General features: G+C 42.2%; 2 protein-coding genes across 2 annotated transcripts in view; both read left to right on the forward strand.

Moving 5' to 3' along the window:
* The window catches only part of ZGRF1 (zinc finger GRF-type containing 1), a 61,613-nt gene extending 56,330 nt beyond the window's left edge, over positions 1-5,283 (forward strand). The window contains exons 26-27 of the mRNA XM_018569788.1: positions 1,052-1,185; positions 5,221-5,283. Coding sequence (XP_018425290.1) covers positions 1,052-1,185; positions 5,221-5,283 — 197 coding nt within the window. The remainder of the gene's footprint in view (positions 1-1,051; positions 1,186-5,220) is intronic.
* Positions 5,284-25,111: 19,828 nt separating this feature from the next.
* NEUROG2 (neurogenin 2) lies at positions 25,112-25,822 on the forward strand. Its single transcript, XM_018569958.1, has one exon. It carries the CDS (start codon positions 25,114-25,116, stop codon positions 25,816-25,818), a length of 705 nt encoding a protein of 234 aa, XP_018425460.1. The 5' UTR covers positions 25,112-25,113; the 3' UTR covers positions 25,819-25,822.
* Positions 25,823-26,808: the final 986 nt, after the last annotated feature.

Here is a 26,808-nt window from a genome sequence, read left to right on the forward strand (position 1 = left end):
CCCCCCCCCCCCCCCCCTTTGGGGGAACCTTTGAGAAAATGCTCCTTCCCCTCTGTCGGTGCCGGTATACTGTCCGTATCCCATACTGCTGTGCAGCACAGCCCTGCACTCTGCATATTGAATTTCACTTGCAAATTGCGAACACTCAATGGTCGGCGTACACTCAGGTGACAACGCTGACCCATGAGTGCTCGCTATTTGCAAGCAAAATTCAAAGTATAGAGCACAGATCTGTGCTGTACAGCAGTATGACGTACAGGCAGTATACCGGCGGAGGGGAAGGAACATTTTCTTAAAGGTAAGTATAGTGGGGGGGAGAAAGGGGCCAGATTGGAGGGGATAATTCAATTTTCCCAAATTCACCTGAGAAAGTGGAATTACTCTTTAATTTTTTAATTTATACTGTGTATGCCTTCTTTGAGGTCATTGTTGTTATATTAGGAATGGATGCTAGGAGGTACAGGTACTTTGTAATAATAAGCTTCTGTGTCCCTGTAAACCCCCTGATTTGCTCTGACTTCCCGTTATATTGGTAATGCTTCTCCACCTGGTTTCCCACAGTGCAATGTCTATTAAGAAGCTTTGACTTGTCATATGGGCAAATGTTTCTAAATTCCATGGAACCCAATTTTAAGAAGATGACACCTGCTAGCTTTAGATGATCCCTGTAAAGTTAATAACTTTAGACAAAATACAGATGACTTTACAGTCATACGGAATATTAATGATTCTCTATTATGGGACCAAAATGGAACCAACCTTTGGACACAGTATACAGAAAGTGTTCTATAACTTTTCATTCCGGTGACTTATAGCAATAAAATGGTGTGTGTTGGCCTGGTCTCTTTAGGATATATTTGTTTCCACTAGTCATTTCTGTATTTCCCCTCACACTTTTCCCACTGTAATTGTCTCCAGTTATACACTTATGTTCTTTTGTAGGGCCCTTTTTATTTTATAGTAGCTTTCAATAATTATAGTATCTGTCGATAGTATTCATGAAGTTTATCGTATATAAAAGTTGTTTTTCTTTTTTTTTTATTATTATTAGGACACAATAATGGATTAAAGCATGTAAGTCAATGGGATGAGAAACTTGGTAACATCCTAAAGCTTTACCAAGAGAAAAAAGAACAGGAACTATCAAATATGCAAACAAAAAATCCCAAAGGAAAAGCTGGGAAGGTAAATGTGGACATCTTTTGTTAGTGCTGGGGAATTAAATCGCCCAATGTGAAGTGTTGATCTTTAGTAGTGGATTTCCTGCTAGAGATGTATATTATATGACTTCAAGCTCTGTGCAGACTTCTTGAAAAGAGCCAGTTACAGAAGTAGATGGTAGAATTCTGGGAAATCCCCTTTTCAAACTGTGGCAAGTAAGAGAAATGTATTTTTTTCATTGCACGTTACAGGACACAGACTATTAATTCAGAAACCTTGGGTTATGCTGCTGTGTTCAGGAAATTGGACACCGGCAAACAAGAGCTGTAAGGACAGCTTAATATAACCCCTCCCACTCCCAACATGCTTTAGTTTTTTTTGCTAGTGTCCTAGGATAACAGACACATATTCTCTCCACTCCAAGAGAAACAAACTCTTTCTTATTCTTTACAGTTTTATCAAGCTACATTTCCTTTTAGCAAGGTTTAGTCAGATACCGTAGAGCCAATGGAGCTCATTCTGCAGCTGCCGGATCTTCTGATCCTTGGCATAGTCTTGGAGGCTGTACCTGGATCCCGATGTGAGGAAAAAGTGGCCAGTGTGTATTGTGTCCTCTTACACTGGGATCTGCAAAAAAGGCACACTCCTAGACATCCTTTGTGTAACCTGGGAGTTAGGTTGCACAATGCTTTACACATGGAAGCCTGTCACTGAAGACTCCATAGGGAGTATGCCCGCTGGCGGGCTGAAGACTATGGAGGGTAAAGCTTGTCCCATCAGCCCAGCCTACACTTTTTAGCCTGCTGTGGGGGACTGCAGGGCGCCCTAAGACCAACTCTGCACTATGTAAGAACTTTCACCTTTTCATTGGAGGCCTGATGTGGTTTTCCTTAAGAGTTAAGAGTGTAAAGTGTTGGGTGCGACATGTTTGGTTGCATAGAAGGAGAGATGCAACACCATTTTTTCCCTTAGGCACCGGTATGCCAGGCTTACTGCCCAATGCACCAAACTGAGTCTGCGCAGCTTCTGTAAAAGCAGGCACACTGTGCTTGCGTTTATCATTTTACTGAGAGCACACCGACCTCTCATCACCTCCTCCCCATCGGCCACCTCTCAGCACCTCCTTCCCATCGGCCACACCACACTAAGATCTATGGGCTCCCTGCTGCCTCTAGAGATTAGGTCACAGCCAGCAATAATCCTTCCTGCTCCTGCAGACGACTGCAAGTAACTTTGGGAATACCTCACTTACGTACAGCATTATGGCAGATCCCGGTCCCATGGGTCTTGCCAACTTCGGATTCACTCAAAGTTCTTGGGCATCTTACAGCATGCCTTCCAGAGGCCCTGGCACAGATAGCCCTCATAACTGCCCCCTGCTTGGCACTCCCCAGTGTTATCACTAATCTCTTCTGGAGTTGCTCCCTCCTCTGTATTATCAATGGAGAAATTCTCTGCCACATTGTCTGAATTTATGGGGAATATTTCAGCCATGTTAGCTGAATTAGAATGCAGTGTCCAGAAATGGGCTGCCACAACCTGTCCTCCAGAGTCGATTTTGACTTCCCATTTGCTGCAGCTACACAGCCAGTTGAGGCTGATGAGGAGAGTCTGTTTGAGACTCCTCATGTAAAAAAGTAATCCAAGTCTGCTGACATTATTCCAAAAATGAGAGAAACCATTTCTGTGCTTATTGATGCAGTACTCACTAACCTTGACCTGGAGCAACCTGCGTAAGACACACCTAAGGTCACCAGCCTGGGTTCTCTTAATAGCCCTCCAGCGGTTCAGACCTTTCCTGTGCATTCACTGCTTCAAACTCTCTTGTACTGTATAGTGAGTGGCTAAGCCCAGAACAAAAACGTTTACTCCTCACAAGCATTTTACCAAGCAATATACTATTGAGGAGGTGTTTCTTAAAAAGTGGGCAATTCCTATAGTGGATCCAGCCATTTACTTTCTTAACAAGACTTTAAATAAAGATCCTGTGGACAAGAGACCAGAAGCCCTTTCTGAAAAGTATTTTAGTGCACAAAAACACAATACAATACCCATTCTTTTGGCAAAATATAAAAGATGAGGTTGCTTCAGATGTTCACTGATCCTTCTCTGCTCTACCTGCCAACACCCGCCATGCCTGTCCTGGCGCCACTGGATGGATGGCGGTGCACGTGATACATGACAGGGGTGATCAGATGGGCAGGAAGGGGGCAGAAACTTCCAGTGTGTTTCAAAGTGATCTGACAGCTCACTTCCATCAGAAAGCTGACATTTGGCCGCAGAAGAAGGGCCAAGAGTGTGTTTAAAGACCTGTATGTTTAAAGACCAGTGTTGCTACCTGTGTTTGACATACATTGGTGGCAGTGAAAGGGTTAAGGGGGAACATTTTGTTGGTGAATCTCTGGACAGCTTGATCAAGGATGTCATCGGGGAATAAGCACTCTCCTACCCTAGCAGAAGAAGGAAAAACCTCAGTTGCGAAAATCCTCTATCTCAGAAACTAGGAAAAGCACCTTTCGCTCAAAATCTAAGGCAAAGACTGGGAGTCAGTTCAGCTCTAAGCCCTGGACTCTCAAAACCTCCAAACCTCCAAACCAGCAAGTCCTCCTCACAATGAGGGGCTCCCACTTGCCCGAGTGAAGGGACGCCTGTGGGCCTTTGTGGCCATGTGGTCCTAGGAGATTTTTCAGATGCCTGGGTCCAAAAGGTTTTTTCCAGGGGCTACAAGCTAGAATTTCACTTCTAGTTCCACCTTGCTCCATGTTGTCAAACATGCCAACATCCCTGTAAAGCCGAGCAGATCTCCAAGCTGCTCTGGCACATCTCCGCCCACACAAGTGGGCGTAGCCATTGTCCAAGTGGAAAAGAGCTTGCAAGGTTTTTACCCAAACCTGTTCATGTCTCCAAAACATAGTGTGTGCATTTGGCCTATTTTGGATCTGAAGGTCCTCAAACCTTTGTTCAAGTTAAAAAAAAATTCCACATGGAATCTGCCCCATTGTGGAATATCTGGATGACCTTCAATTGAGTGAACAGTCAGCACAGACTCTATCAGTCAATGTCCAACAAACTGTTCAGACACTACAGAGGTTCAGGTGGATCCTAAACATCTAGACGTCAGTGCTGGATGACTTATCACTTGGAGTATCTAGGTCTTCTGGTTATTTTACTGTTCAGGGTCAGGAAAAACTCCATACTCTTCACTGGGGGTCCTGGCGTTAGTGGTGGCTTCCTTTGAGGTGGGTTCAATGTTCCCAACATTCTGGTGGTGTGGGACAAGAAGGCTTAGTATCTGGACCAGCACATTCATCTGTACCCCACCACCAGGCTTTTCCTGGCCTGGTGGATCATGAGTCCAGAGGAAGCCTTCCTTCCTCTATTCTGGAGGGTTCAAACAATGGATACCAGCTTGTCAGGTTGGGAAGGAGTCCTGGACCCTCTGTGACTACATGGTATTTGATTGACAAAGGAAGCTTGGCTCCCGATCAGCATTCTGGAGCTCAGAGTGATTCAGCTATCCCATCAGCGATGGACCTCTAAACTGCAAGGTCACGAACCAGGATTCAGTTGGGCAACAAAATGGCTGTGGCTGACATCGACCACTAGGAAGGAACCATAAGTCTCACGGCTGAAAGAAAACCAGATTGAATTCTGTCTCGGGCAGAACTGCACATTCTAGCCCTGTCCACCATACACATTACAGCCATGGAAAATTGGCAGGCGGACTTGCTCAGTTGACAACATCTGGATTCAGAAGAGAGGTCTCTACACCCAAGGTTTTTCAGAACTTCTGTTACAGATGGGAGATGCCAGATTTTGGCTACATAACCAGGTGCAGCCATAAACTGAGCAAGTTTGTCTGCAGGACCAGAGATCCTCTGGCTTTCATGGTGGATGCTCTGGTGACTTCATGGGATCAGTTCAACCTTATTTATGCATTTCCCTCTCTAGAACTCCTTTCTCACCTGCTACCCATGTGATTTCTCATTGCACCAAACTGGCTCAAGTAGATGTGAGACCCCATCAAACTCCTGGCAGACTCTCTGTGGTCCCTTGCAGATCATCAGGATCTTTTGTCTCAAGGAGCGATTTACCATCCTGCTTCTTGGTCGCTGGCTTTAATGGCCTGGCTGATGGATAGGGGCCCTAGTGATTCCTTTCCAAAGACAACTTGCCTCTCATTCCTTAGTTAAATCCATTGTACAGGGTGCCGCTCACATTGTTCCCCCTGGACGCTCCCCAGTGACTCCATGGGGTCTTCACTTGGTCCTTTTGGTTCTCCAGAAACGGCCCTTTGAACCTAACAGGAATATATTTCCCTGTCCATTATCACGCATACATTTTCCTTTGTAGTTGCCATTACCTCAGCTAGGCGAGTCTCTGAGTTGGCCGCTTTAACATGTAAATAATCTTTTCATGTGCTTCACAGAGACAAGGTTGTCTTGAGGCCCAAGGCCTCTTTTCTCCTCAAGGTGGTTTCTTCTTACCACGTTAAGCAGGACATTGTGTTTCTGTCTGTTTGTCCTGCTCAACAACATCCCAAGGAAATTTTCCCTCTACTCTCTGGATGTTGTGTGCCCTGTTCAAGTCTGTCTCTTGGCTACCGATTCTATTAGAAAAATTGACTCACTGTCTGTCATTCCTGAAGGTTCCTGTAAAGGACAATTTTTCAACAGCTAATCCGCGCTAAATGGATACCAATAAGCTAAGGATCAAAATTAAATATATAAAGTCCGCTGCCGTGCCAACTGTGTAGTGTGAAATTCTTAAACCAATGCACCGCGCTGAACCTCTCTTAACAGTATATCAAACGAAAAGTGTGTCTAAATGCTGAAAACAAATATATTCAACCTCCAATAAATAATTTAAATCCAAGGTGATAAAGTTCGCAGTGTAAGTCTCTTATGAGACTTGATAATTGTCCAATAAATCAAATAGTGCATAAGTGTTCGTATACAGTAATATCAAACAGTGCTCAAATGCAGATACATGTTCATATAAATCAGTATGATATACTGCCATTTGGGAACTAATGCCTCTAAGAAAATCACGGAGTATCTTCCTTCAATGATCAATCTCCTCCAGTATATAATGTGAAAGTAGAAACACTCACCAGAAGTTTCTGACCATGCACCTTGGATTGAAATTATTTATTGGAGGTTGAATATATTTGTTTTCAGCATTTAGACACACTTTTTGTTTGATATCCTGTAAAGGACAGCATGGTTTAGGTTCCACTCTATTCAGATGAATTAGACAGCTCATTTGTCATTCCTACAGACGTAAGGACAAGGTTCCTCCTTTTCCTGTCATAGCACACTTTGCATGGTGCCACCTGGTTGTCTGTTTGTTAAGTTTTACCAGGTGGATGTTCAGGCCTCGTCTGATGATAAGGAGCTTCAAGCAGCTCTTTGGGCTCTATTTTGCCCCTTCTGTTAACCCATGGTTCATGTGGGCTTGTTAATGGTTGGTTTTCTGTGTTGTTTTTGGACATCCCAAGATTCCTGAACTACTATCCTGTGTCCCATAATGTACAATTAGGAAAACGGGATTTTTGACTTGCTTTTCTTGGACTACAGTATGGGATATAGGACCCTCCCCTTTGTTCTTATGATTGATTCCTATTGCTGGTTACAAACCGAGGAATGCTGGGAGTGTGAAGTTAAACCTTTATTGTCAGTGTCCAATCTCCTGAAGGCAGCAGCATAACCCAAGGTTTCTGAATTACTATCCTGTGTCCCGTAATAATGTACTAGAAGAAAAGGATTTTACCACAAGTCAATCTCTGCCTGCTTGTTCTGTAGGAATTCTCTTGCTGTACTCATCCCAGAATCTCAAGCAATTGCATATTTTTACTTGGATATACTGTAGAATATGCCATAGCTATGTGTAATGGGGCAAGGGTGCATTGTTTCTGCTTAGTTTTACTTTTTCACTGAAGTCATTTTTACCTTTTATGATTCAGATATAATTTGTGGCTTCAGCTATAAAGTACTCTTTTGATTTGGAGCTCTGAATTTCTTACTTTAGATTTAATGCAATGAGCCTCATGTAAAATCACTAACCTTTACATGTCTGTTACTTACAGGTTAAAGCCTCTATACCCACCTGACAAAGCCGTTTGGAAGAAACTCTTCTGTTTGGCAATTCGATTCAACTAAATGCAATTCAGGAGTTGAAATATCATGGGACATATTCAAGATTACCAGATTTTATTATTACGATATCTTCCCTACCTCCTTCATATATCCAAGGTTTAATTTACTAAGCTGTAATCATTGTTCTTTGTCATAATGAAGGCAATAACAGTCACATGGTTAAAAATATTGATCGTTATGACAAACACGTGTTATTGCTTAGTAAATTGAGCCTGATATCTATCTGTGAAAAGAACCGTAACAAATGTACAGTGTTTTATTATGCCCACGTTTGTCTTCTGGTGCCTGAAGGCAATTTTACTGACCTGCGTCAGATCACCCCCATAGATGGTTATGCTGCTCCTCCTGGGATCCCTGCTCCCTCCTGGGAGAAAGAAAATAGCTGCATGGCATCTGAAAGCCTGCACTGATAGCAGGTTTTTATACAATCCCCATGTGCATCGACTGTTTTAGAAATTCATGTTCATTTCAGCAAGAAGGAGAGCATAGAGGTGAGAACATCTATCTGTTAAGAAGGGGTCTACCTTAGATAATGCTGTTGATATGAAAAATGTAGCAATAATTTCTGTAATTCCAGAATAGTACCTTGACCTGGTCATTACATTCAATAATTTCAGCACGTTATGTAAACTGAAAAATTTGTTACTATTGATTATGTTTTTTTCACTAACATACGCATGACATCTGCAAATGCTAATGTGATCCCCATATGCCATTTTTTTCACCAACAAAAAATTATATTGTGATTTAAAAAGAAATGTTTTGACGTTACCAGAGTCAGTGGGTAATAATGTTCATGTCTAAGTTAATTACTTAAAATGTAATAAAAACCAAACCTAAGGAGCATTGAATTCCCCAATTTAAATTACTTCTGACACCTTAGGGTAGTTTCTTAAAATCTCAATCAACAATCCATTAGAGCTCAACAGGAGTAAAACTAAATCCTCATTTAAGTGTATTTATCCAATCTCTTTTCTCTCTTTCAAATGCTAAATCCATTTTAGCATATGCCCCTGCTTTCTCTCGCCTCTTTCTAAAGCCTAGCAGCTTCTATTACCCTTGTAAATATGAAAGATGCTAATCATATGACATATCACGTCTCAGTCGGAGCCTGGAATAAAGCCTTGAGATGTGGGATCATTGCATCCAGACAACAGCTTCATCAGCCGGAAAGTTGTTTTTTTTTTTCTCTCCTTCCCTTCAACTATCAATCCCCCCTTTGTCTGAGAGAAAATGGAGGCAGTGCAAGTCTTCCATGGCCATATGGTTCACTCTGTATTTTCTTAGTTTGATTCAGTATGCTTTTCTGAGACTGGTCAGTGTATAGTGATACAGAGTATCCTCATCTTGTTTCATTACAAATGCAAAAAACACTACCTATGCAACACTTTCTTTTGGAAAAAAGTTTGTTTTAATTATTATTATATAATATTATAAATAATATTAATAGTATTTAAACATTTATACTTTGGTACAATAGAATGCCAAAGAGAATTTTGGTAATAATCTACCCTGTGATCTACCGTATGTGTCAACCATAATGTGAAGGAATCTACAGTATATACTGATTTGGTACCAATGTTAACAAAATTAGAATATTGTTATAAACAAGTGTGAAAAGACCATTGGTATTTATATCTACATTGGGAGACAGAATATTTTTTAGTAAATTAAAGTGTTTGTGTGAGGTCATTTTATAGACTAGAGTCTTTATTGCACAGCAACCCTCTAGTAAAATGTAAGAAACCTTCTGTCAGGTTTAGTAATAAAATAAAACTAGCATCAGAGAGGCACACATCGGAGGGTTTTTTGACTAACAAAGGTAATGTAGCAGCAGGTGTCCTGTGGTTAAAAAAGACCTTTAACATTGTAAAAAAAGGGAAGTGCCAAGATAGAACTTAGGGAGTTACCATTGCTGCCTTCTGGGGCTTGTGTGTTGTCATCTTTATCCTGGTAGTTCAGAGGCTGCATTTGATATGCTTTGCATTGCACTGAATTTCTATTAAAGTGCATTTAAACTGCAGGTCAAATGCTGTGTCGAAATTGCAGCCTCTGACTAGAACACCCGTTGCCATGAACCGTTAATCAGTTAAATACGTTCTGGGTGCATCAAAAATAAAAGGTGTGCACAGTCTTAAAGTTTGTTTACTTTACAAAGCAGCCACAGCCAGAGTAGAAAAGCAAGCCCCTTGTCAGGATGCTGCATAGACAGATCCTTGCTCTCAGTGTGGAAGCAATAGTCCAATACACCCCCTGTAAGTCACAGCTAGAGCTTTTCAATTAGCAGGTAGTATGAGGATTAGTGATTGTAGAACTATAAGTCGGACTCAGCAGGGGGGGTGTCAGACCTTTGCAGAGAGACCACTGCTTTCACACACAGAACAAGGGTCCTAATATTCAGCATGCTGGCAGGGTACACACTTTTCTACTCAGGCTGTAACGCCTCATCCACAAGGGCACAGAGTGATGAACAGCACGAAGATTGCATGTCTTTATTTATTTAGTAGGAAAAGCTGTGCATCTGTGAGCAGTGAATATCTCTGCATTGGGCCCAAAAGCAAGTATTTTTCCTGGTGAGCTGCACTTAGAGGGGACAGGTAAGTAATAAATGGACAACTGTCATTTTAAATCCCGCTTTAATGGTCAGTCCATCTTCCCCTACTGGAGTTTTAGTTTACATCATGTTGAGTGCAGAAAAACCCAACATGTGGAAATAGAGCCAGAAGGTATTGAGTCCCCAAGAGATATACAAAGTCAGTGGATGATTCAGGTTACCAGACTTCAATTGTAACTGAACTGCATTTTTTGCAGGGGCTGGCCTTTTAAAACAAGAGACATATCTAGGTCCACAAGGAAGCTAGAAGATGTCCAATCATGATGGAAGTAATTTATGATGTACATTAGATATCTAAAACACAGTTAAAAACATTGAATGACTAATTTCTTCTTTACAAAACTTTGATTTTTTAATATTTATTTATTCATTTTTTTATTTTATTTTACTTTACTTTTAGTGGCTTTGGGAAATATTGGGGGTCTAAACCCCTAATATTTCCCTTTTAAAATAGAAAAAGAGATTGAGGACACAGAGTCCTCAATCTCTTTTTCTGCAGCCCCTGTTATCAATGAACAGGAATCCTCTATGAGTATTCCTGTTCATTGATAACATGAGGACATTGTGTGTTTACTATAACTACACCTATGAATGAACAGGAGGTGATGTAGATCACTTCCCATTCATTCATAATTGAGGATATAGTAACCATACCATGTCCTCAATTATGTACAAACACTCAGCGATCACTGATAGCTGAGTTTGCATTGGCTCTCCTTTCTGACAGCTGTCACAGGAAGCGGGGCGGTGCAGGGAGGAGAGCTCAGCCTCCTGTGACAGCGCTGGCTGTCTCCGCCCACACACCGATGTGCCGGACTGACAGGAGGCTGAGCGGTGTGGGAGGAGAGACGCTGGCCGCTCACAGCGCTCTCTTCCCGCAGTGCTCGGCTGGCTGTCACACTTTCTCTCTTCCCCGCTGGGACACAGAGCAGCGTCCAGCGGAGAGGAAAGAAAGCAGGGATGCGCCGCTGTAGTGGCAGAAAAATGGCACTTTCGGTATCTAGCCAAAAGTGCTATTTGAGCCGATATGTTTCGGCGGCCAATATATCGGTGCATCCCTGATAAATAAATAAATATATATATATATATAAAAACATACTATATATTATCTGCAGAGAAAGCTCATTTTAAACCTGTGCTGATAATCATTACCTATATGGATCACCAGCAACTCTCCAGCCAGAGACTAATCTGCCTGGGGGGTGTCCTTCACACTATATAGATGGGCAGCATCTACCTGTAATACAGACGTCTGTGGACAGAACTAGGAGTATGAATACTAAGTGATGTACTTCTGAATGTATTTAGTTCCAAAAGTCTAAACGTATATAATATTTACTTAACAAGGTTGTTGTTTTTTTTAACTTTAGTTTAACCATTGTCTTCTAAATTTGAGACTTTAGAATTACATTGATGTATATTCACCATGCTAACAAGCTTATTGGCTAAGTGTGTCCCTTAAAATGTTAACTGTACCGTTGTGCAGATATCTAGCCAGATTAGCACAGCTAGTGTGTTTTTATTTGTAAGACAGAGTAGCCTAACTTGCATAAGAGTTTGCAAAATCCCCTCCCTTTCTATGCCTAACTGAAACCCCAAAAGGCTTTCAGCCAAATCATTACATTCAACAGAGGTGGTCAAGCCAGCACAGCTTTTCAGTAAAACCCTGAAAAGAAAGGGATCCTTGAAGTTTAGAAGATGCCCAAGGAAAACTCTGAATGACATGAAAAGATTGAGTTTCCATAGCTGTTGGAGCACGAGAGCAGTGTAACAGCACAAAGGGGGATTGGAGCACTGCCACTGGCCCACTGCTCTATCTCAGTACAATTGGGTCACTGAAATGGAGAATTAATTACCATTGGTGAGTGGGCAGTCCATTCACCACTGGCTGAGTTTTATTAAACGCCAATATAAATAACAAAACAACTCTTGTGGCTGCACTATCCCTACACGCCAAAGGAAGGATTATGCCGAGGATTAACATCTTAAAGTCTATGAGACTTTCTGACTCAGGGCTCCGAGCTGGTAATCGAATTTGTCTGCTGTATCAGCGATTAGTGCTCTTATTCTCCCACTTTTGCCTGGATGGCCAATGTCCCTTTTTGCAGGCAAGGGCCTATGCACAATAGGCTGTTCTTTTCTATGCATCTTTGTAGTATGAGAGCAAAATAATAAAGCACCAGTCTGACTGGTATTAATCTAAAGAATGGCACTTCTAGAGATATCCTTGATTACTGTGTTAAAAGAAGAGGGTATGTTGTAAAGAAGAAAACCTGGGAGGTGCCTAGTGCCTTGAAGGTTCAACTTTCAATATAGTAGATTTCTGTGGTTATGCTACTGTACAGTAAACTAGATGACTGCTATGCAAGCAACCACTAAGAATGACATGGTTTGTATTGTTTTTCACTTGGTGTTTTATTAAAGTGGCAAAAGAAACGTGCATACAATAGTACGTTAAAAACATGACACATTGGAATTTACAGAGTTGTGCACAACCAAATAGGATCCAAGATGCATAGCTCAATGAATATTCAGCACGTAGAATTACAATATATTAATGACGAAAGAGTCTAGGGCTGCAGCTAACGATTATTTTCATAATCGATTAGTTGCCTGATTATTTTTTCAACGAATAGTTGTTGCAGCCCTAAAAGAGTCACCTGTAGCTGGATTTATTCTGTAATTAAGCCCTAGGGCTCTTGGAATCCGGTGTGCTGGTTATAAATGTTATTAGACATTAAAGCCTACTTGGGTAAAGTCCACTTAAAAAAATAAAAGCACACATCTTTATAAGAAAAAAACTGCATTTATTACTTCCTACTAGATTGTAAGCTCTCACTCCTACCCCTATTGTACTGAAATTGTAATGTCTCCCCCCATTTTGTAAAGCGCTGCACAAACTGTTGGCGCCATATAAATCCTGTATAATAATACTTTTTTTGCATTGGAGCCAATTAGTGGTTCAATGCTCTGGCTCCTGCAGATTCTCCCTCCCGTTCCTGTCTGTGCCGAGGTACGGACATTCAGTAACAGGGATGGGAGAAAGAATGAATGGACTACAAGTGCAGTGACGTCACCGCAGTTGTATTCCATTGGGAACTACGTGTCTCTCTGCCACGGTGGCTGATGGGACTTGTATTTTTTTCCATTCACAGATCCTGTCAAAGTGCGGAGCCATGCACAGCTGCGCCATTTTCAAAAAAATCATAGCAGCCTGTGCGGAGAAGAACCCCATAAATCAGGTAAGTGTGTGGGGAAGGGGTGCCAATGTTTCATCTTACACCCAGAAAATGGTTGTAACATGATAAGAAAGGTAAACTTTTAGCCTTTAATTAGGCTGGAAAGAGTAACAATACACTTGTAACTCTTATCACCCATTTGGATATCAGATTTTAAGGAAAAACTCCAGGAAAAACCCCTGCAGTGGGGCTAGCCCTGGACTGCAATGGTTAGGTGTTCATTTTTGTCTAGGTTAAAAAATAACAAAGTTATACGGACCCGAAGCTCTGAGCTGGCTGACTGTGACAGCGCTCCATCCAGGCTGTCTCCTACGCTATAACATTGTAATGTTCCTCAGTGTCCTCACCTCTATGCACAGTGTATAGAACGTGATGATTTACGGGACCACGGGACCACTGCAAAGGAGGGGGAGAGATGCTGGAAGCACCGGTCTAAGCGCAAGCCGACTCCACGGTTCGGGTGAGTATAACTCTTTATTTTTTGCACCTAGTTAACCAGTTAACCCTTGCAGTGCGGGTGTAGCCCTACTGCAAGGGTTAATACAATTTGTTCCTGGAGTTCTTCTTTAAAGTTAGACTACAGAATGACCAATGGCTTGGAAACCTAGTACCAAGCAAAGGCCAGATGTCTATAACTCTTGGCAAATAAATCAATCCCTACTAGGTTTCCCCAGCTTGAAGAAAATGTAATGAAAAGACTCAACCACACAGCCTTACAGTAACCACAGCCTACTTTCCTACAAACGGATACTTTTACAGCACACGTGGCACTTAACATTTAAAACCGTTATTTGCAAGTCTGAAATCTCTGCTGGCATTTTATTTGAAGAGCTTATTCTACCATTTCTATTTAAGGATGTCGTTGTGCAGAAGCCACTGTTGTGAAAGAACATAAATCAGGCCTATTCTTTGTTGTTGTTTTTTTTTTTTTTTACAATGCCTCCCCCCTGTATTTGTTTCCAGCTGACCTACAGTAAAAGAAAGACTTGTTGCTATCCAGGCATGCTACTTGTGGGGTCTGTCCCTTTCTGTGTATCCAATGGCTATAAACACACCTAAACCTCAGTGGTTCTCTTTGGACGCTGCAAAGTTCAGACAAACAAAGGCCTTTCTTGAAAACTTGGAGTGCCCTTTCTTGCAGTAGTGCTGGAGAGACGAGCTGAAACCATTGTTTGAGATATTGTGATCATTGCCCAGTGTTGTGCCTTTGATGCAAAGTAGGATTTCCCCAAAAAAACACTATTTTGGGGCTGGAGTTGAGCTTCAGAGGGAATACAAAGATACCGCCATTGTTATCTTGATTTATAAATGCAGCTCAGTCAAATTAGCAATGGCTGGACTATATTTTTGTTCTTGCAGGTTCACTTTAAAAATCCCCCTTGCATATAACAAAGACATCTATAAAAAATCTCATCCAGCTTGTAAACCTTTTCTACTTTGTCCAAAACTCAAATGAATGATGGACTATAGTTTCTCTTGTTTACACAAAGTTCCTATTTTGTTTTGCTGCTTCTATACATGTACAATACTTATGATTTTAAAGTGTATCTAAACCCAAAACCAAACATTTTGTATACAGTAAACTACCCATTATCCGGCATCCACGGGGATTGGTAGATTTTGGATAAATGTCGTTTCTGGTTGCTGGAGAGTTGCTATTAAAAATAGGTATAACTAATGCCATACCCCATACTATACCACAGGGGTGCCCACAATTTTTTGTGTTGCGATCTACTTTTCAAATGACGAGCTACATGAGATCTACCAACGAAAAAAATACCTCCCTTGCGACTGTCTCTCCTCGCTCTCCTGGCTGTCTCTCCTCGCTCTCCTGGCTGTCTCTCCGCGCCCTCCTGGCTGTCTCTCCTTGCTCTCTCTCCTAGCTGTCTCTTCTCGCTCTCTCTCCTGGCTGTCTTTCCTCGCTCTCTCCTGGCTGTCATTCCTCGTTTTCTCTCCTGGCTGTCTCTCTTCGCTCTTTTGGCTAGATATGCAGTAATCAAAAGCAAATTAAGACAAATAGGCACACAATCATTTCCAGGATAATACATACCACAGATCAGTAAAACAGTGAGCACACAGGGGATTTTGTATTTTCTGGTGAATTGAATACTGGATAACTGAGAGTGTGCTGTATTGAAGTTTGTCAATCCTTAAAGCATAGCTCCACTTTAAAAAGAATCGTACCTCCCACCTTTTTCCCCTCTTCTTCTTGTCCCCCTTTCCCACAACCCTGCCCCCCCCCCTCCTTTTTATACTTAATTTTCTTCCCCTTACTATGACTGTATCTTTTCCCAGTCTGACATTACAGCTAGTGGACATTTTCTTTTGTATATTGACATGTGATGATCTTCTCTTACCATTGTTTCACTCATTATGCATATTATGCTGTCAATGTTGGCTATATGTGTTACCTTTGTAAACCTGTCAAAATGTAATAAAAGCTATTGAACACAAAAAATAAAAAAAGCATATATACGTTAATTAATACACAAGCCATTTTGTAATTTAGGGGGTTATTCACAAAGTTGCCGAAGGCGGCCGAGCGAATAACCGAGCCGAATTGAAGTGAACCAAACGTTCGGCGACTTACTACAGCTCCTTACGGCTGATTTCTGCCGTACATCGGCTGGAATCTGCCGTACTTTGGCTACACTTCGGTCAGCCGAACATGCTCTGCAAGTTCGGCTGACCAGAAGTGCAGAAGGACTTCAACTCAGCTGATCCAACATCTGGATCGGCTGAACTGAAGCTCCGGCAAGGCAATTCACTTGCTGCCTTCCGACCCTATTCACATTGGGGCCGAACAGCAGTGAGTTAATAGCCAAATGCCGCCGAGCGGCATTCGGCTCGGCTATCCTGCTCGCTATCGAGCAGAATAACAATTCAATGAAAAGAGTAAAAATATGTAAATAAATGTTAAATTTAAAAAAATAAAGATTTTTTTTAAAAAGGGGAAAAAAACTATTGGGCGGAGCTAGCAGTGACAGCTAGTTGCGTCCAACTGTTTCCTATTGGCTGGCTCCTGCTAGAGTCTTCTAGCAAGTCGCATCCAATGAATAACAACTGGGCAGAGCTGGCTGTTATGTCACATCCGGCTCCGCCCAGTTGTTATTGTTTAATGACAGTTCTGCATCCCCAGGTCATTTGAAGACTCTGATCTGTCATTACAACTGGGCGGAGCCAGCCTTGAGATCATTTGTTGTAACTTCGGCCGGCCGTTCACCCCGCTTCGGCTGTCACTTCAACTCGGCTCAGCCACTTGGCCACCTTCGGGTGCTGAACGGGCTATAGTGAATAGCCTGTACAGCAGCCCTTCGGTTCAACTGAACCGAAGGGCTCCCGCATCCGAAGCGAGCCGAAGGATCATCCGAAGCCATGGCTGGATCCTTCAGCAACTCTGTGAATAGAACCCTTAATGTTATTAAAATTGACCTTTCATTTTAAACTGAAGCCGCTGTAATTTTCTAAAACTGTCAAAACAATTTAATGCAGTGATTTTGGCTGGCTGATTTTGACAGAAGTCTGCACTAGAATACAAAGTACAATTTGCAGTTTCACCTGCAATGGAAATTTCATTTTTGGCAAGATACTCCCTAAGGGTTAATTACTTCTAAATGTGTCCACACACCTTGCGATTATCATTTGATTTCCAAACGAAATCGGGTTTTCGTACTATAACCGGCCAGTTGATGGGAAGTCAACGATCACAATTACTGTACAAGTGGCCGAATTTCATCTATCGGGCAGGCTAAAAAACTTTTTTCGGATCGTACGAAAATCTACGGTGCTTGGAGTATTTGAATGCATTTGTAAGATTTAACTCCTGAGTTTACTGTCCCTTTAAAAGCAATGGAATAGCAGCAGAAAGGCCACACCACTGCATTATAAACTAGTCCTTTAGACGTATAGAAAATGTAGCACAATTCACTTCAGATCTACACTAATGAAACCATGATGTGACTATTAATCTGCTAATGAGATTATACGGTTGTTGGGCTCTATGACTATAGGGGAATTGATCTTCCTCATGTCTGATTTGTATATAGCTGCTTTTACAGCTTATATCAGCAGCTGTTCTTCTTTCCAGATGTCAGTCCTGCATGGCTGAGCAGCAGCAAGAGTTTGTGAAGCGTTGTACACCCCCTGAGACATACAGGATGACTGCAGGGAATTACATTCTGAAGACATTTGCAAGACAGTAACATGCTAATGGATGATGGTGGGCTTGTCGACACATGACTCATTTCAGTCAAAGCTTCAGAAGGTATTCAGAAGGCATGTGGTCCCCTCACTGCATAGGGACACTTCAGGAGCATGAGTTGCTCTGTATTTGGGGATTACATCCTGAGGATGTTGTGAGTCTGTCAGTCACTGTGACTACATCTGGAGCAGTTTTAGTTTCATCATCCAATCACCAAAATTGTATATATAAGCATTGACATACTAAAGTCATTTCATAAGTCATTTATCAATATTTTTAACCCTTTCGTTATCAAGGCCTTTTTGTGTGTTTTTTGCACACATGTTATAATCCACATTTTAGGCCTGAAAATTACTTAAAACCGCCAAACATTCTATATTTTCTGAAAGCCAAGACCCTGTAGAATAAAATGTTGGCAGATGCAGATTTTTTCGCTGCACGATATTAGTGCGACTCTTTATCAAACCCAAACATTTTGTAAAAAATGCACTTAAGATCATTTTAGTGGCCATAAACAATATAATACCCCCCTTTTTTTGTAGAATTTAAAAGATAAGGTTAGGACGAGTATATAGATACCCAACATGCCCAGGTTAAAAATTGCATGTATGGGTGAAGCGCGACAAATTACCGTACCTCAAATTGTCCATAGGAAACGCTTTAAAAGCCCCTGCAGATCATAAGTTTAGAGATATCCATGAATATTGGCCCTAGAATTATTGCTTTTACCATTCCACTCCAAAGAAACTATTGCAGTGCAGATTGCGCTTCTGCAACTGAGCAATGACAGTTGAGGGACCCATTCAGCAGGGAGCTCGGTGAATGGATGTTCGCCAGTCACCTTCCCTGCTTCCTGACAACGTCTGTGACTCTAGTCCAGGGCCCACAGGAGGAGCAACGGAGCCCGGGAAGTAAGGCGGGGGTGTCAAGCAGGAAGGGTGAGCACTACACCGGCCCTTGGAAGCAATCCAGCTCAGCTGCCAGAATTGCTTCCAGATTAAAGCCAACAGTCCGCTTTACAAATGTAAACAGAGTCAGCCGCTGGGAGTCTGTTTAAAGGGGCCCGCTGCCAGCGACGTATGGGATACGTCGGTGGCAGCGAAAGGGTTAAAGCTGTAGCTTTGGATTACAGAATACCTGTTGATTCTGCCACAAATGTCCTTGTGCAGACATTTCCTGTTATAGAGTGACAACCCTAAAAGACAGTTCCTGTATCCCCACTGTTCTGCGCAGACATGTTCTACTGTTACCAACATTGGGAAACCTATCCTAAAAAATGTCGCCACAACAAAGTGTAAGGGAAAATTCTAAATTGGTGAGCTGTCATCTGAGCAAGTGGTGAGGGTAAATTATCCGATGTAGACAAGTGTTATGGTGACAACTGTCTAAATTGTAATTCCCTTCCATTCCCTGTTGTCTCTGGGACGAAGGAAAATCTCCCCAGCAGGACACGGAAAAAATAACCAGTTAGGGGTTCTGATCCTGCCTTACTCTATCCAAATTAAAAGTTTGGACATATTTGTTGTTTTGTTTTTTTAGTTTTGACAAGCTTTTATAGCTATTGTCCCTGTTGGAGCGATTTACTTTTGCCTCCTGACATGAATAGAAGGTTTACGCTAACGTACTAACAGGGACTCATAGCAATAAAAAGCTAAGGGAAATTCTAATGTTTTTCAGCTATATTGTAAACTTTGGTCACTTCTTTTAATAAAAGTTCCTTTAAACAGACACAGCAGAATAACCTGTAAACGGGTATAAAACAGGCTATTTCACAGGTCCTGTATCAAATTCAGTCTTGAGTTACATAGTTACATTGTTAGGTTGAAAAAAGAGGACACAAGTCCATCAAGTTCAATCTACAGAGAGAGGAATAAAAAAAGAAAAACTTCCAGAAAACAGAACACGATGTCCACAGTTGATCCAGAGGAAAGCAAAAAAAAAAAAAAAACCCTATAAAGCATGGTTCAATTTGCTTCAACAGGGCGAAAAATGTCCTTCCTGATCCCATAAGGCAATTGGATATTCCCTGGATCAAGAATCTGTGGAGTCGTTTTACTTATAAAATGCTAATATCTAGTAATATTCTGCGCATTTAGGAATGCACCCAGATTTTTTTAAACAGTTACCTGAGCTAGCTAGAGTCAGCCAATTTAACTAGTTGCCAATCCGTTCTTTTAAGCAGGTCAGACACATCCTGATCAAAGAGTGATGATATGGAATAACTCCCAATAGGGAAAACAATTGTTACACACACATTCTACAGTCAACCAATTATTTTTATATCATTTGGTCTAAATGGTACACTTTTTATCCAAGAGGGTGGTATGTACTCCGCTTTGCACATACAGTTAAAGAATTTGTAATGAACCCTTGCAGTGGGGCTACCCCTGCACTGCAAGGGTTAAGTGCTCGTTTTTATCCAGGTACAAAAATAATAAAGTTATACTCACTCGAACCTGTTCTTAGACTGGTCCTTCCAGCGCCTCTCCCCCTGCGCTGCAGCGTTGTAAGGATCCTGCTGTCATCATGTTCTATACATTGAAGGGAATTCATCAAATCTGGAACAGACAAAATCTAGAGCAGCTGCCCATGGCAACCAATCAGCTTCTCTCTTCCATTTTCAAATCTTAACTTAAAAAACTGAAGAGAGAAGCTGATTGGTCACCATGGGCAACTGCTCCAGATTCTGCCTGCTCCAGTTTTGATAGATTACCCCCATTGTGTAAAAAGACGCGAGGACGCTGAGGGACATACCATCACTACAGCTAGGAGGACAGAGGCTGGAGGGAGCGCTATGACACCGACTGGCTCAGCAGTTTGGGTGAGCATTACTTTTTTTTATTTTTGCCCCTAGATGAAAACAAGCATTTAACACTTGCAGTATGGGGGTAGCCCCACTGCAAAAGTTGCTAAAAAAATTGCCCTTTATTGGTGCCTTGGTTTGTACTCCCCAGCCAGGGTTGGGCTTATTTACAACCACAACAACATCCATAAAGCAAAGAGAAAAACGCTCACCTCAAAATATGTTATTTTATATAAAAATCAGCAGAGGATAAAAGCTCTGACACATTTCACACGGTATTCAACGCTTGTATTCTAGAAAAACATTTTGTAATAATGCAGTGAGCGGTCTACTCTTTGGATTATGGGTGTGTTCTGCTTTAGTTGTAAAATCGATCAGTAATGATACTAATTTTTTTTATTAGAATATAAAATTATATAAAATATTAATCATCAACAATTTTCCCACATACATTTCGTTTGAGAGCTGTGAGACAACATTTGTATGTGTTTTTTTAATTAGAAAATTTTTTAATAATTTCATTCAAAAGGAAGACAATTTGCAGATTGGCAAAAAAATTGCTAGACGCACCACATCCAATTTATTACATAGCGCCAACAGTTTGCACAGCGCTTTACAATATAAGGAAGACAGTACAATCACAATACCATAGAAAAGGATTAGAAGGACCCTGCTCATGGGAGCTTACAATCTACAAGTGGTGTCATTTTGATGAAAGTGATCTGGCGTGCTGGAAATCAACTTGACTTCATGATCAATATCAAATGTATTTTAGTTACATTGTGTAGGGCTACTTTTACTCACCTTCAGCCTGATTTATCCTGCTGAGGTATCAATTTATGCAAGAAGAGAAAAGTGAAGAGTTATTATTACATTCGATTATAAAAAGAGGAAAGGCTTTATTTACACCTTGTGATTTTTAACTCCTAATTCAGAAAGAGTAGTAGGGATGAGTGGAGTTATTGCGGCAAAACTGATTAGAGATTTGCCTCCAGCAACATTTTATCAAAGTGGAAATTCTTAATTTTGCTTCTGGAGCTGCTCTGCTTTTTATTATTATTTATATTTTGTTCTTTTTGTGGAGGATGTGTTTTGAATAGTTTTTTTCAAATTCTTTTTTTTTGTGTATTTGAATATTACTATGTCACATTATTTTATAACTTCAATCTTGTAATTTTGTGCCAATTTTGTAGATTCCTTTAACGCTGTTTTTATTTTTTTCGTTTGAAAAAAAATAATTACACTATCCAGGAATAATTCAATTTTGCATTTTCTTGTTTTTCACTGTCTGTTTTTCTTTTTCTTTCATTAGAAATAAAAAAAAAAAAAAAAAGGCTAAAATTTCAATTTTGTGTCAATTTTGTGTTTTTCTTGTTTCCTTTTTTTTTCTGTAGAAAACATTTTAAATAATGAGTATTTTTGGTACAAGAACAGGTCAAGAATAGGTAAAAGAAGCTTCTATAACCCACAAGAGTCATTTACATCCCATTGTACTCTTATAAACCACCAAAAACCACCTTCATTTTGCTTTCCCTTTTTGACTTTAATGGATTTTGCCCAAATTTTCATTTTTTTTTTATTATAGGGATATGAAAACTATAATTTGTGCTCCAATTACAATTATTTATATAGTGCCAACATATTTCGCAGCGCTGTACAATCGCTAAGAAACACTGGCAAGCATCATTGACGTACAGAAACAGTAGGTGAGGAGGACCCTGCCCAAACCAGCTTCCACCCTACTCACTCAGGGTTATTCACAAAAGGATGAAGAGTTTGGAGAAGGCAGGAGAAGTGAACAATCTAGGACAACGAACATAGCTGATATGGAAAAACTCTCCAATTCAGCTATTTTGTCCTAGATTGTTCACTTCTCCTGCCTTCTCCAAACTCTTCATCCTTTTGTGAATAACCCTGACTAAGTGACAAAGTAGTATATCGTCATTGTAAGAACCGATAGCACCACATGGTCAAGCAGTGCTCCTGGCCGGCTAGTACTGCTTCCTACCTTTCATTATAAACTGGTGTTCAATTCAAAAAAAATGGTCATTTGTAATTCTCACTTTTCATGCATTTGTATGCGTAAAAACATTGACATGAAAAGAATGTATTATGTAAAAAGGGGTTCCATGCGGAAGGAAAAAAATGTGCAAAAGGATTGAGGCTAATAACTCATCTCTGTGTCAATGAAGCCTACTATGTAATGCTTTAACAAACACACTGACACATTTTCAAAAATACAATCAGAAATAAAACATTGTTACAATTCAGATAATTACTGAACTGTCAAATGCCCCCACTGAAACTTGCAGCCACCATATAGTCCCAGCTATACACTCGGCAAATCTTTGGCAATGCTTGAAGCTTATTATTATGCTTTAGGTTGGGTTCATGCCATGATATAAAAAAATACCACATTTTTTGCTTTAAGAATATTTTTGGCTGCGTTTTTTGTGTGTGCTGTTTTTGTTACAAAGCAGATTAAAGACGTGCAATGACATGTAGCATATTTATAAGGCTGCAATGTGAATCCAGCCGTCGTCTAAAAAATGAGCACCTAGAAATGGGCGGCGGGTGTACCGCTGTCAGAATAACAGAACAGTGATTCTAGCTCAAAGGTGGGCAACCTGGGCCCTCCAGCTGCTCTGGAACTACAAGTGCCATGAGGCATTGCAAGACTCTGACAGCCAATGGCATAACTCCCATAGGCAGATGCATTAAGGGATTTGTAGTTCACCACAGCTGGGGTGCCAAGGTTGCCATCAGTGGATCACAGGTGCAATGCGATGGCTCCTGCAGACTACCAGTCCCCGTCAATACGGACTTTCAGTCAAGGGATGAGATGAGGTAGTATGAATTCCATTCAGAACCACAAGTCTCTGGGCCGTGCTGGCTCAAGGATCTGTCAAAAGGATGTGTGAATGGATGACACTGCAGTGTGGGCGGAGTTACACCAAAGTAAAAACTGACAGGGGCCTGCAGGAAGAATAACCCTTTGATTCAGGTAAGTGTGAGGGCAGGAGGCTGGGGATGTAACTTTATCAAACCCTGAATAAGAAACCCTGAATATGGTATTAAAAGTACACAGCCTTTGGCGTAGGGGGTGGCCCTTCAGCTGTCGTGGAGCTACAAATCCCATGATGCATTGCAAGATTCTTATATCCACAGACATGACTTCCAGAGGCAGATGCATCATGGGATTTGTAGTGTCACCACAGCTGGAGGGCCAGAGTTTGCCCACATTTGCTTTAGGGCTTGTTCACACCAGCACCCGTGCTACAACGCATGACTGCTGGTGTGCGTGTGCCCAGCACACTGCTGATGCATTCTATCAAGATGAGTCACACTGAGTTTTTTTGTTAGAACTTTATTGAAATGTCATAAGTGACATTCCATTAAGTTCTGTGGGCACACCAAGGTGTGATGCGGTTGTACCACGTCTCACTAGTGGGCATGATAAAAAAGTACTGCATGCCGTTACTTCTTTCAGTGCACATCATTGCAATGTGATAGTGTGAACCAGAGTTGTCCCGAGGCTGGGTGACACACGAAGTGGGTGCCGGGTGAAACTCCGCTATGATGTCAGCGCGCATGACCGAGTGCCCAACTTTTCTGAGGGGGGGCACCAAAATTCCTGTCGTTGATTTTAGCGTCACCCCTGGTGTGAACTGTGCACATTTGGAACAAAGGCAAATTTCCTTGTCTTGCGTTGGGGCTGTGTTGGAAAAGAACGCCCAGCGCATCGGGTGTGAACAGGCCCTAAATGATAAAATAATGTTTTATTCCATGTTTCCTCATATTGATAGAATTAAAAATGAAATGTGTGTTCCCCTAAGAGCAAAGACTGACAGTGTATCTCTAGGCTGAACCTTTTCGTTTTGGATGTGGTGGGGAAGGGTTAGACCAGGAGTAGGCAACCTCAGCACCCCCAGCTGTTGTGGAACTACATGTCCCATGAGGCATTGCAAGACTGACATAACTCCCAGAGGCAGAGGTATAATGGGAATTGTATGCTCAGCACAGCTGCAGTGCCAAGGTTGCCTGCCCCTGGGTTAGACCTTCTGAGTGGAATTTAACAAAACTGGAGCAGGGGGAATCGGAAGCAGTTGCCCATAGTAACTAATCAACTTCTATCTTTCATTTTCAAAACTTAACAGAACAACCTGAAGAGAGAAGCTGATTGGTTACTATGGGCTATTGTTCCAGTTTTGGTACATTTCCCTCTCTATAAAGTTTCTATTGCTGCCTGTGTCCCCATTTAGCAGTACCAGTGAAATTATTGTAACCGTGTTATTTGTGCTAGTTTGTAACATTCCATGGCACAGAATTGGCCGCAGTTTGATTTTAGAGCATCGCTGTGAGGAGAGCAGGGTTGCAGGTTACCACAAAGCTGCATCCATCCAGCCCCCTCCCTCTCCCCTCATCAGCTGCTCAGAGGGCGCGTGGCTAGCTGCCCCCTGTCCGGGATTCGGCGCCCTGCCATTGGCTGACACACACCGCCCTATTGATTCATGAAATTAGCGGCACGCTTCAGCCGAGCGGGAGCCACCAATCAGAGGGCAGGAAGCTGGAGGAGCGGAGTAGACGGCGACAAGAAGGAGCAGGTAGAGAAGAAGGGGGGTGGGGGGGGAGTAAAATGAGGGATGATAATGAGAAGAATGAGCCGGGGAGGGGGCTCGCTGCCCCGGGGTAGCTTTGATTGTTGTGCAGGGTGTATATAAGGGATTTTAGGAGGGTCGTGTGCCAGACACACAGCCACTAAACCACAAGCTGCTTCTCTGGGAGCCTGGCTGCACGACGCGTGCCAGGAGCGCACACCAAGCCCTGCCAGCTACCTTCTATCCGGAGACCGAGCAATCATCACTGCAGCAGGTATATCACTTCTCCGGTCTGTTTCCTCTCATTCCCCCTTCTATGCCCAGTCAGTGTGGGTACTAATGTTATCTCTCTGTCCTAGGATGGTGCTGGTAAAGCATGAATACAGAGAAGAGGAGGAGGAGCTGTCCTCTCCGTGCTCGCTCTCCTCCTCCCACCTGTCACCGCAGACTTGCAGCTCAGACGACGAGCGGCTCCTCACCCCGCCACAACCACAGGAGCGCCATGAGTCCGCCGACGACGCCAAGAAGCCCAAGCGCAACCGTGCCAGGAGCGGCAACAAAAGCGGCGAATTGGTGACGAAGATCAAGAAGACCCGGAGGCTGAAAGCCAACAACCGGGAGAGGAACCGCATGCACCACCTCAACTCTGCCCTAGATGAACTCAGAGAAGTGCTGCCCGCCTTCCCCGACGATGCCAAGCTCACCAAGATAGAGACCTTGCGCGTCGCCCACAACTACATCTGGGCGCTGTCAGAGACCCTGCGCATAGCTGACCAGCTGCACGGATCATGTACTGAGCCCTCCATGCTGCTCCACGATTCTCATTCATCTTCCAGCCCATCGGCTTCTTCCTGGAGCTGCACACCATCCCCATCCTCGTCCTCCTCCTGCAGCTCCCTGTCTCCTGCCAGCCCTGCCAACTCTACCTCGGACATCCTAGAATACTGGCAGCCGACTGATCACCACCATCACCTGCACCCAGCACTGAGCCAGCAGCAGCAGCATCATCACCTACTTGTGCCAGCTAACATGACTTTTCTCTGAACTCCTTCCCGTACAGACTACAAGGACACAAGTTTTATGAGTTGGGAAGATTCTTCAGAAAATCAAGCTGACTCAGACACATGCCTAGAGACAGAGGACTAAAACACAGCAGATCTAGCTTACTTTACCCAATGCCATTGTTGATATAAGTAGTACTGGATGCATGGCAGTGATGTTCCTAGTATAATCAGGGTGATGGATGGGTTTAGTTACTGTGGGGCTGATATAAGATGTACTGCTTGCATGTCACTGACATTCCCAGTACAATCATGGCGATGGATGGGTTTAGTTACTTTGGGGTTGATGCAAGAAGTACTGGAAACATGTCAGTGATATTCCCGATATGATCAGGGCATTGAATGGGTTTGATTGCTGTGGGGTGGGTACGGGATGCATGTCAGTGATATCCCCAGTACAATCAGGTACATTAATGGGTTTCGTTGCTGTGGTGCTGATATAAGTACTGGAAACATGTCAGTGATATTCCCAATATAATCAGGGCATTGAATGGGTTTGATTGCTGTGGGGTGGGTACTGGATGCATACCAGTGATATCCCCAGTACAATCAGGGAGATGAATGGGTTTAGTTGCTGTGGGGCTGATATAAGTACTGGAAACATGTCAGTGATATTCCCAATATAATCAGGGCATTGAATGGGTTTGATTGCTGTGGGGTGGGTACTGGATGCATGTCAGTGATATCCCCAGTACAATCAGGGAGATGAATAGGTTTAGTTGCTGTGGGACTGATATAAGAAGTACTGGAAACATGTCAGTGATATTTCCAGTACAATCAGGGCAATGAATGGGTTTGATTGCTGTGGGGCTGATATAAGATGTACTGTATGCATGTCACTGATATCCCCAGAACAATCAGGGCAATGAATAGGGTTTAGTTGCAGTGGGGCTGATATAAGAAATACTGGAAGCATGTCACTGACATCCCCAGTATAATCAGGACAATGGATGGGGTAGATTGCTGTGGGGCT

The sequence above is a fragment of the Nanorana parkeri genome, unplaced genomic scaffold (assembly GCF_000935625.1).
Source record: "Nanorana parkeri isolate BGI_ZX_2015 unplaced genomic scaffold, ASM93562v1 scaffold36, whole genome shotgun sequence".
In the NCBI taxonomy this organism is placed as follows: domain Eukaryota; kingdom Metazoa; phylum Chordata; class Amphibia; order Anura; family Dicroglossidae; genus Nanorana; species Nanorana parkeri.

Excerpts from the sequence above, each read along its gene's own strand:
- NEUROG2 (XM_018569958.1), top strand. The coding sequence starts at position 25,114 with ATGTTATCTCTCTGTCCTAGGATGGTGCTGGTAAAGCATGAATACAGA.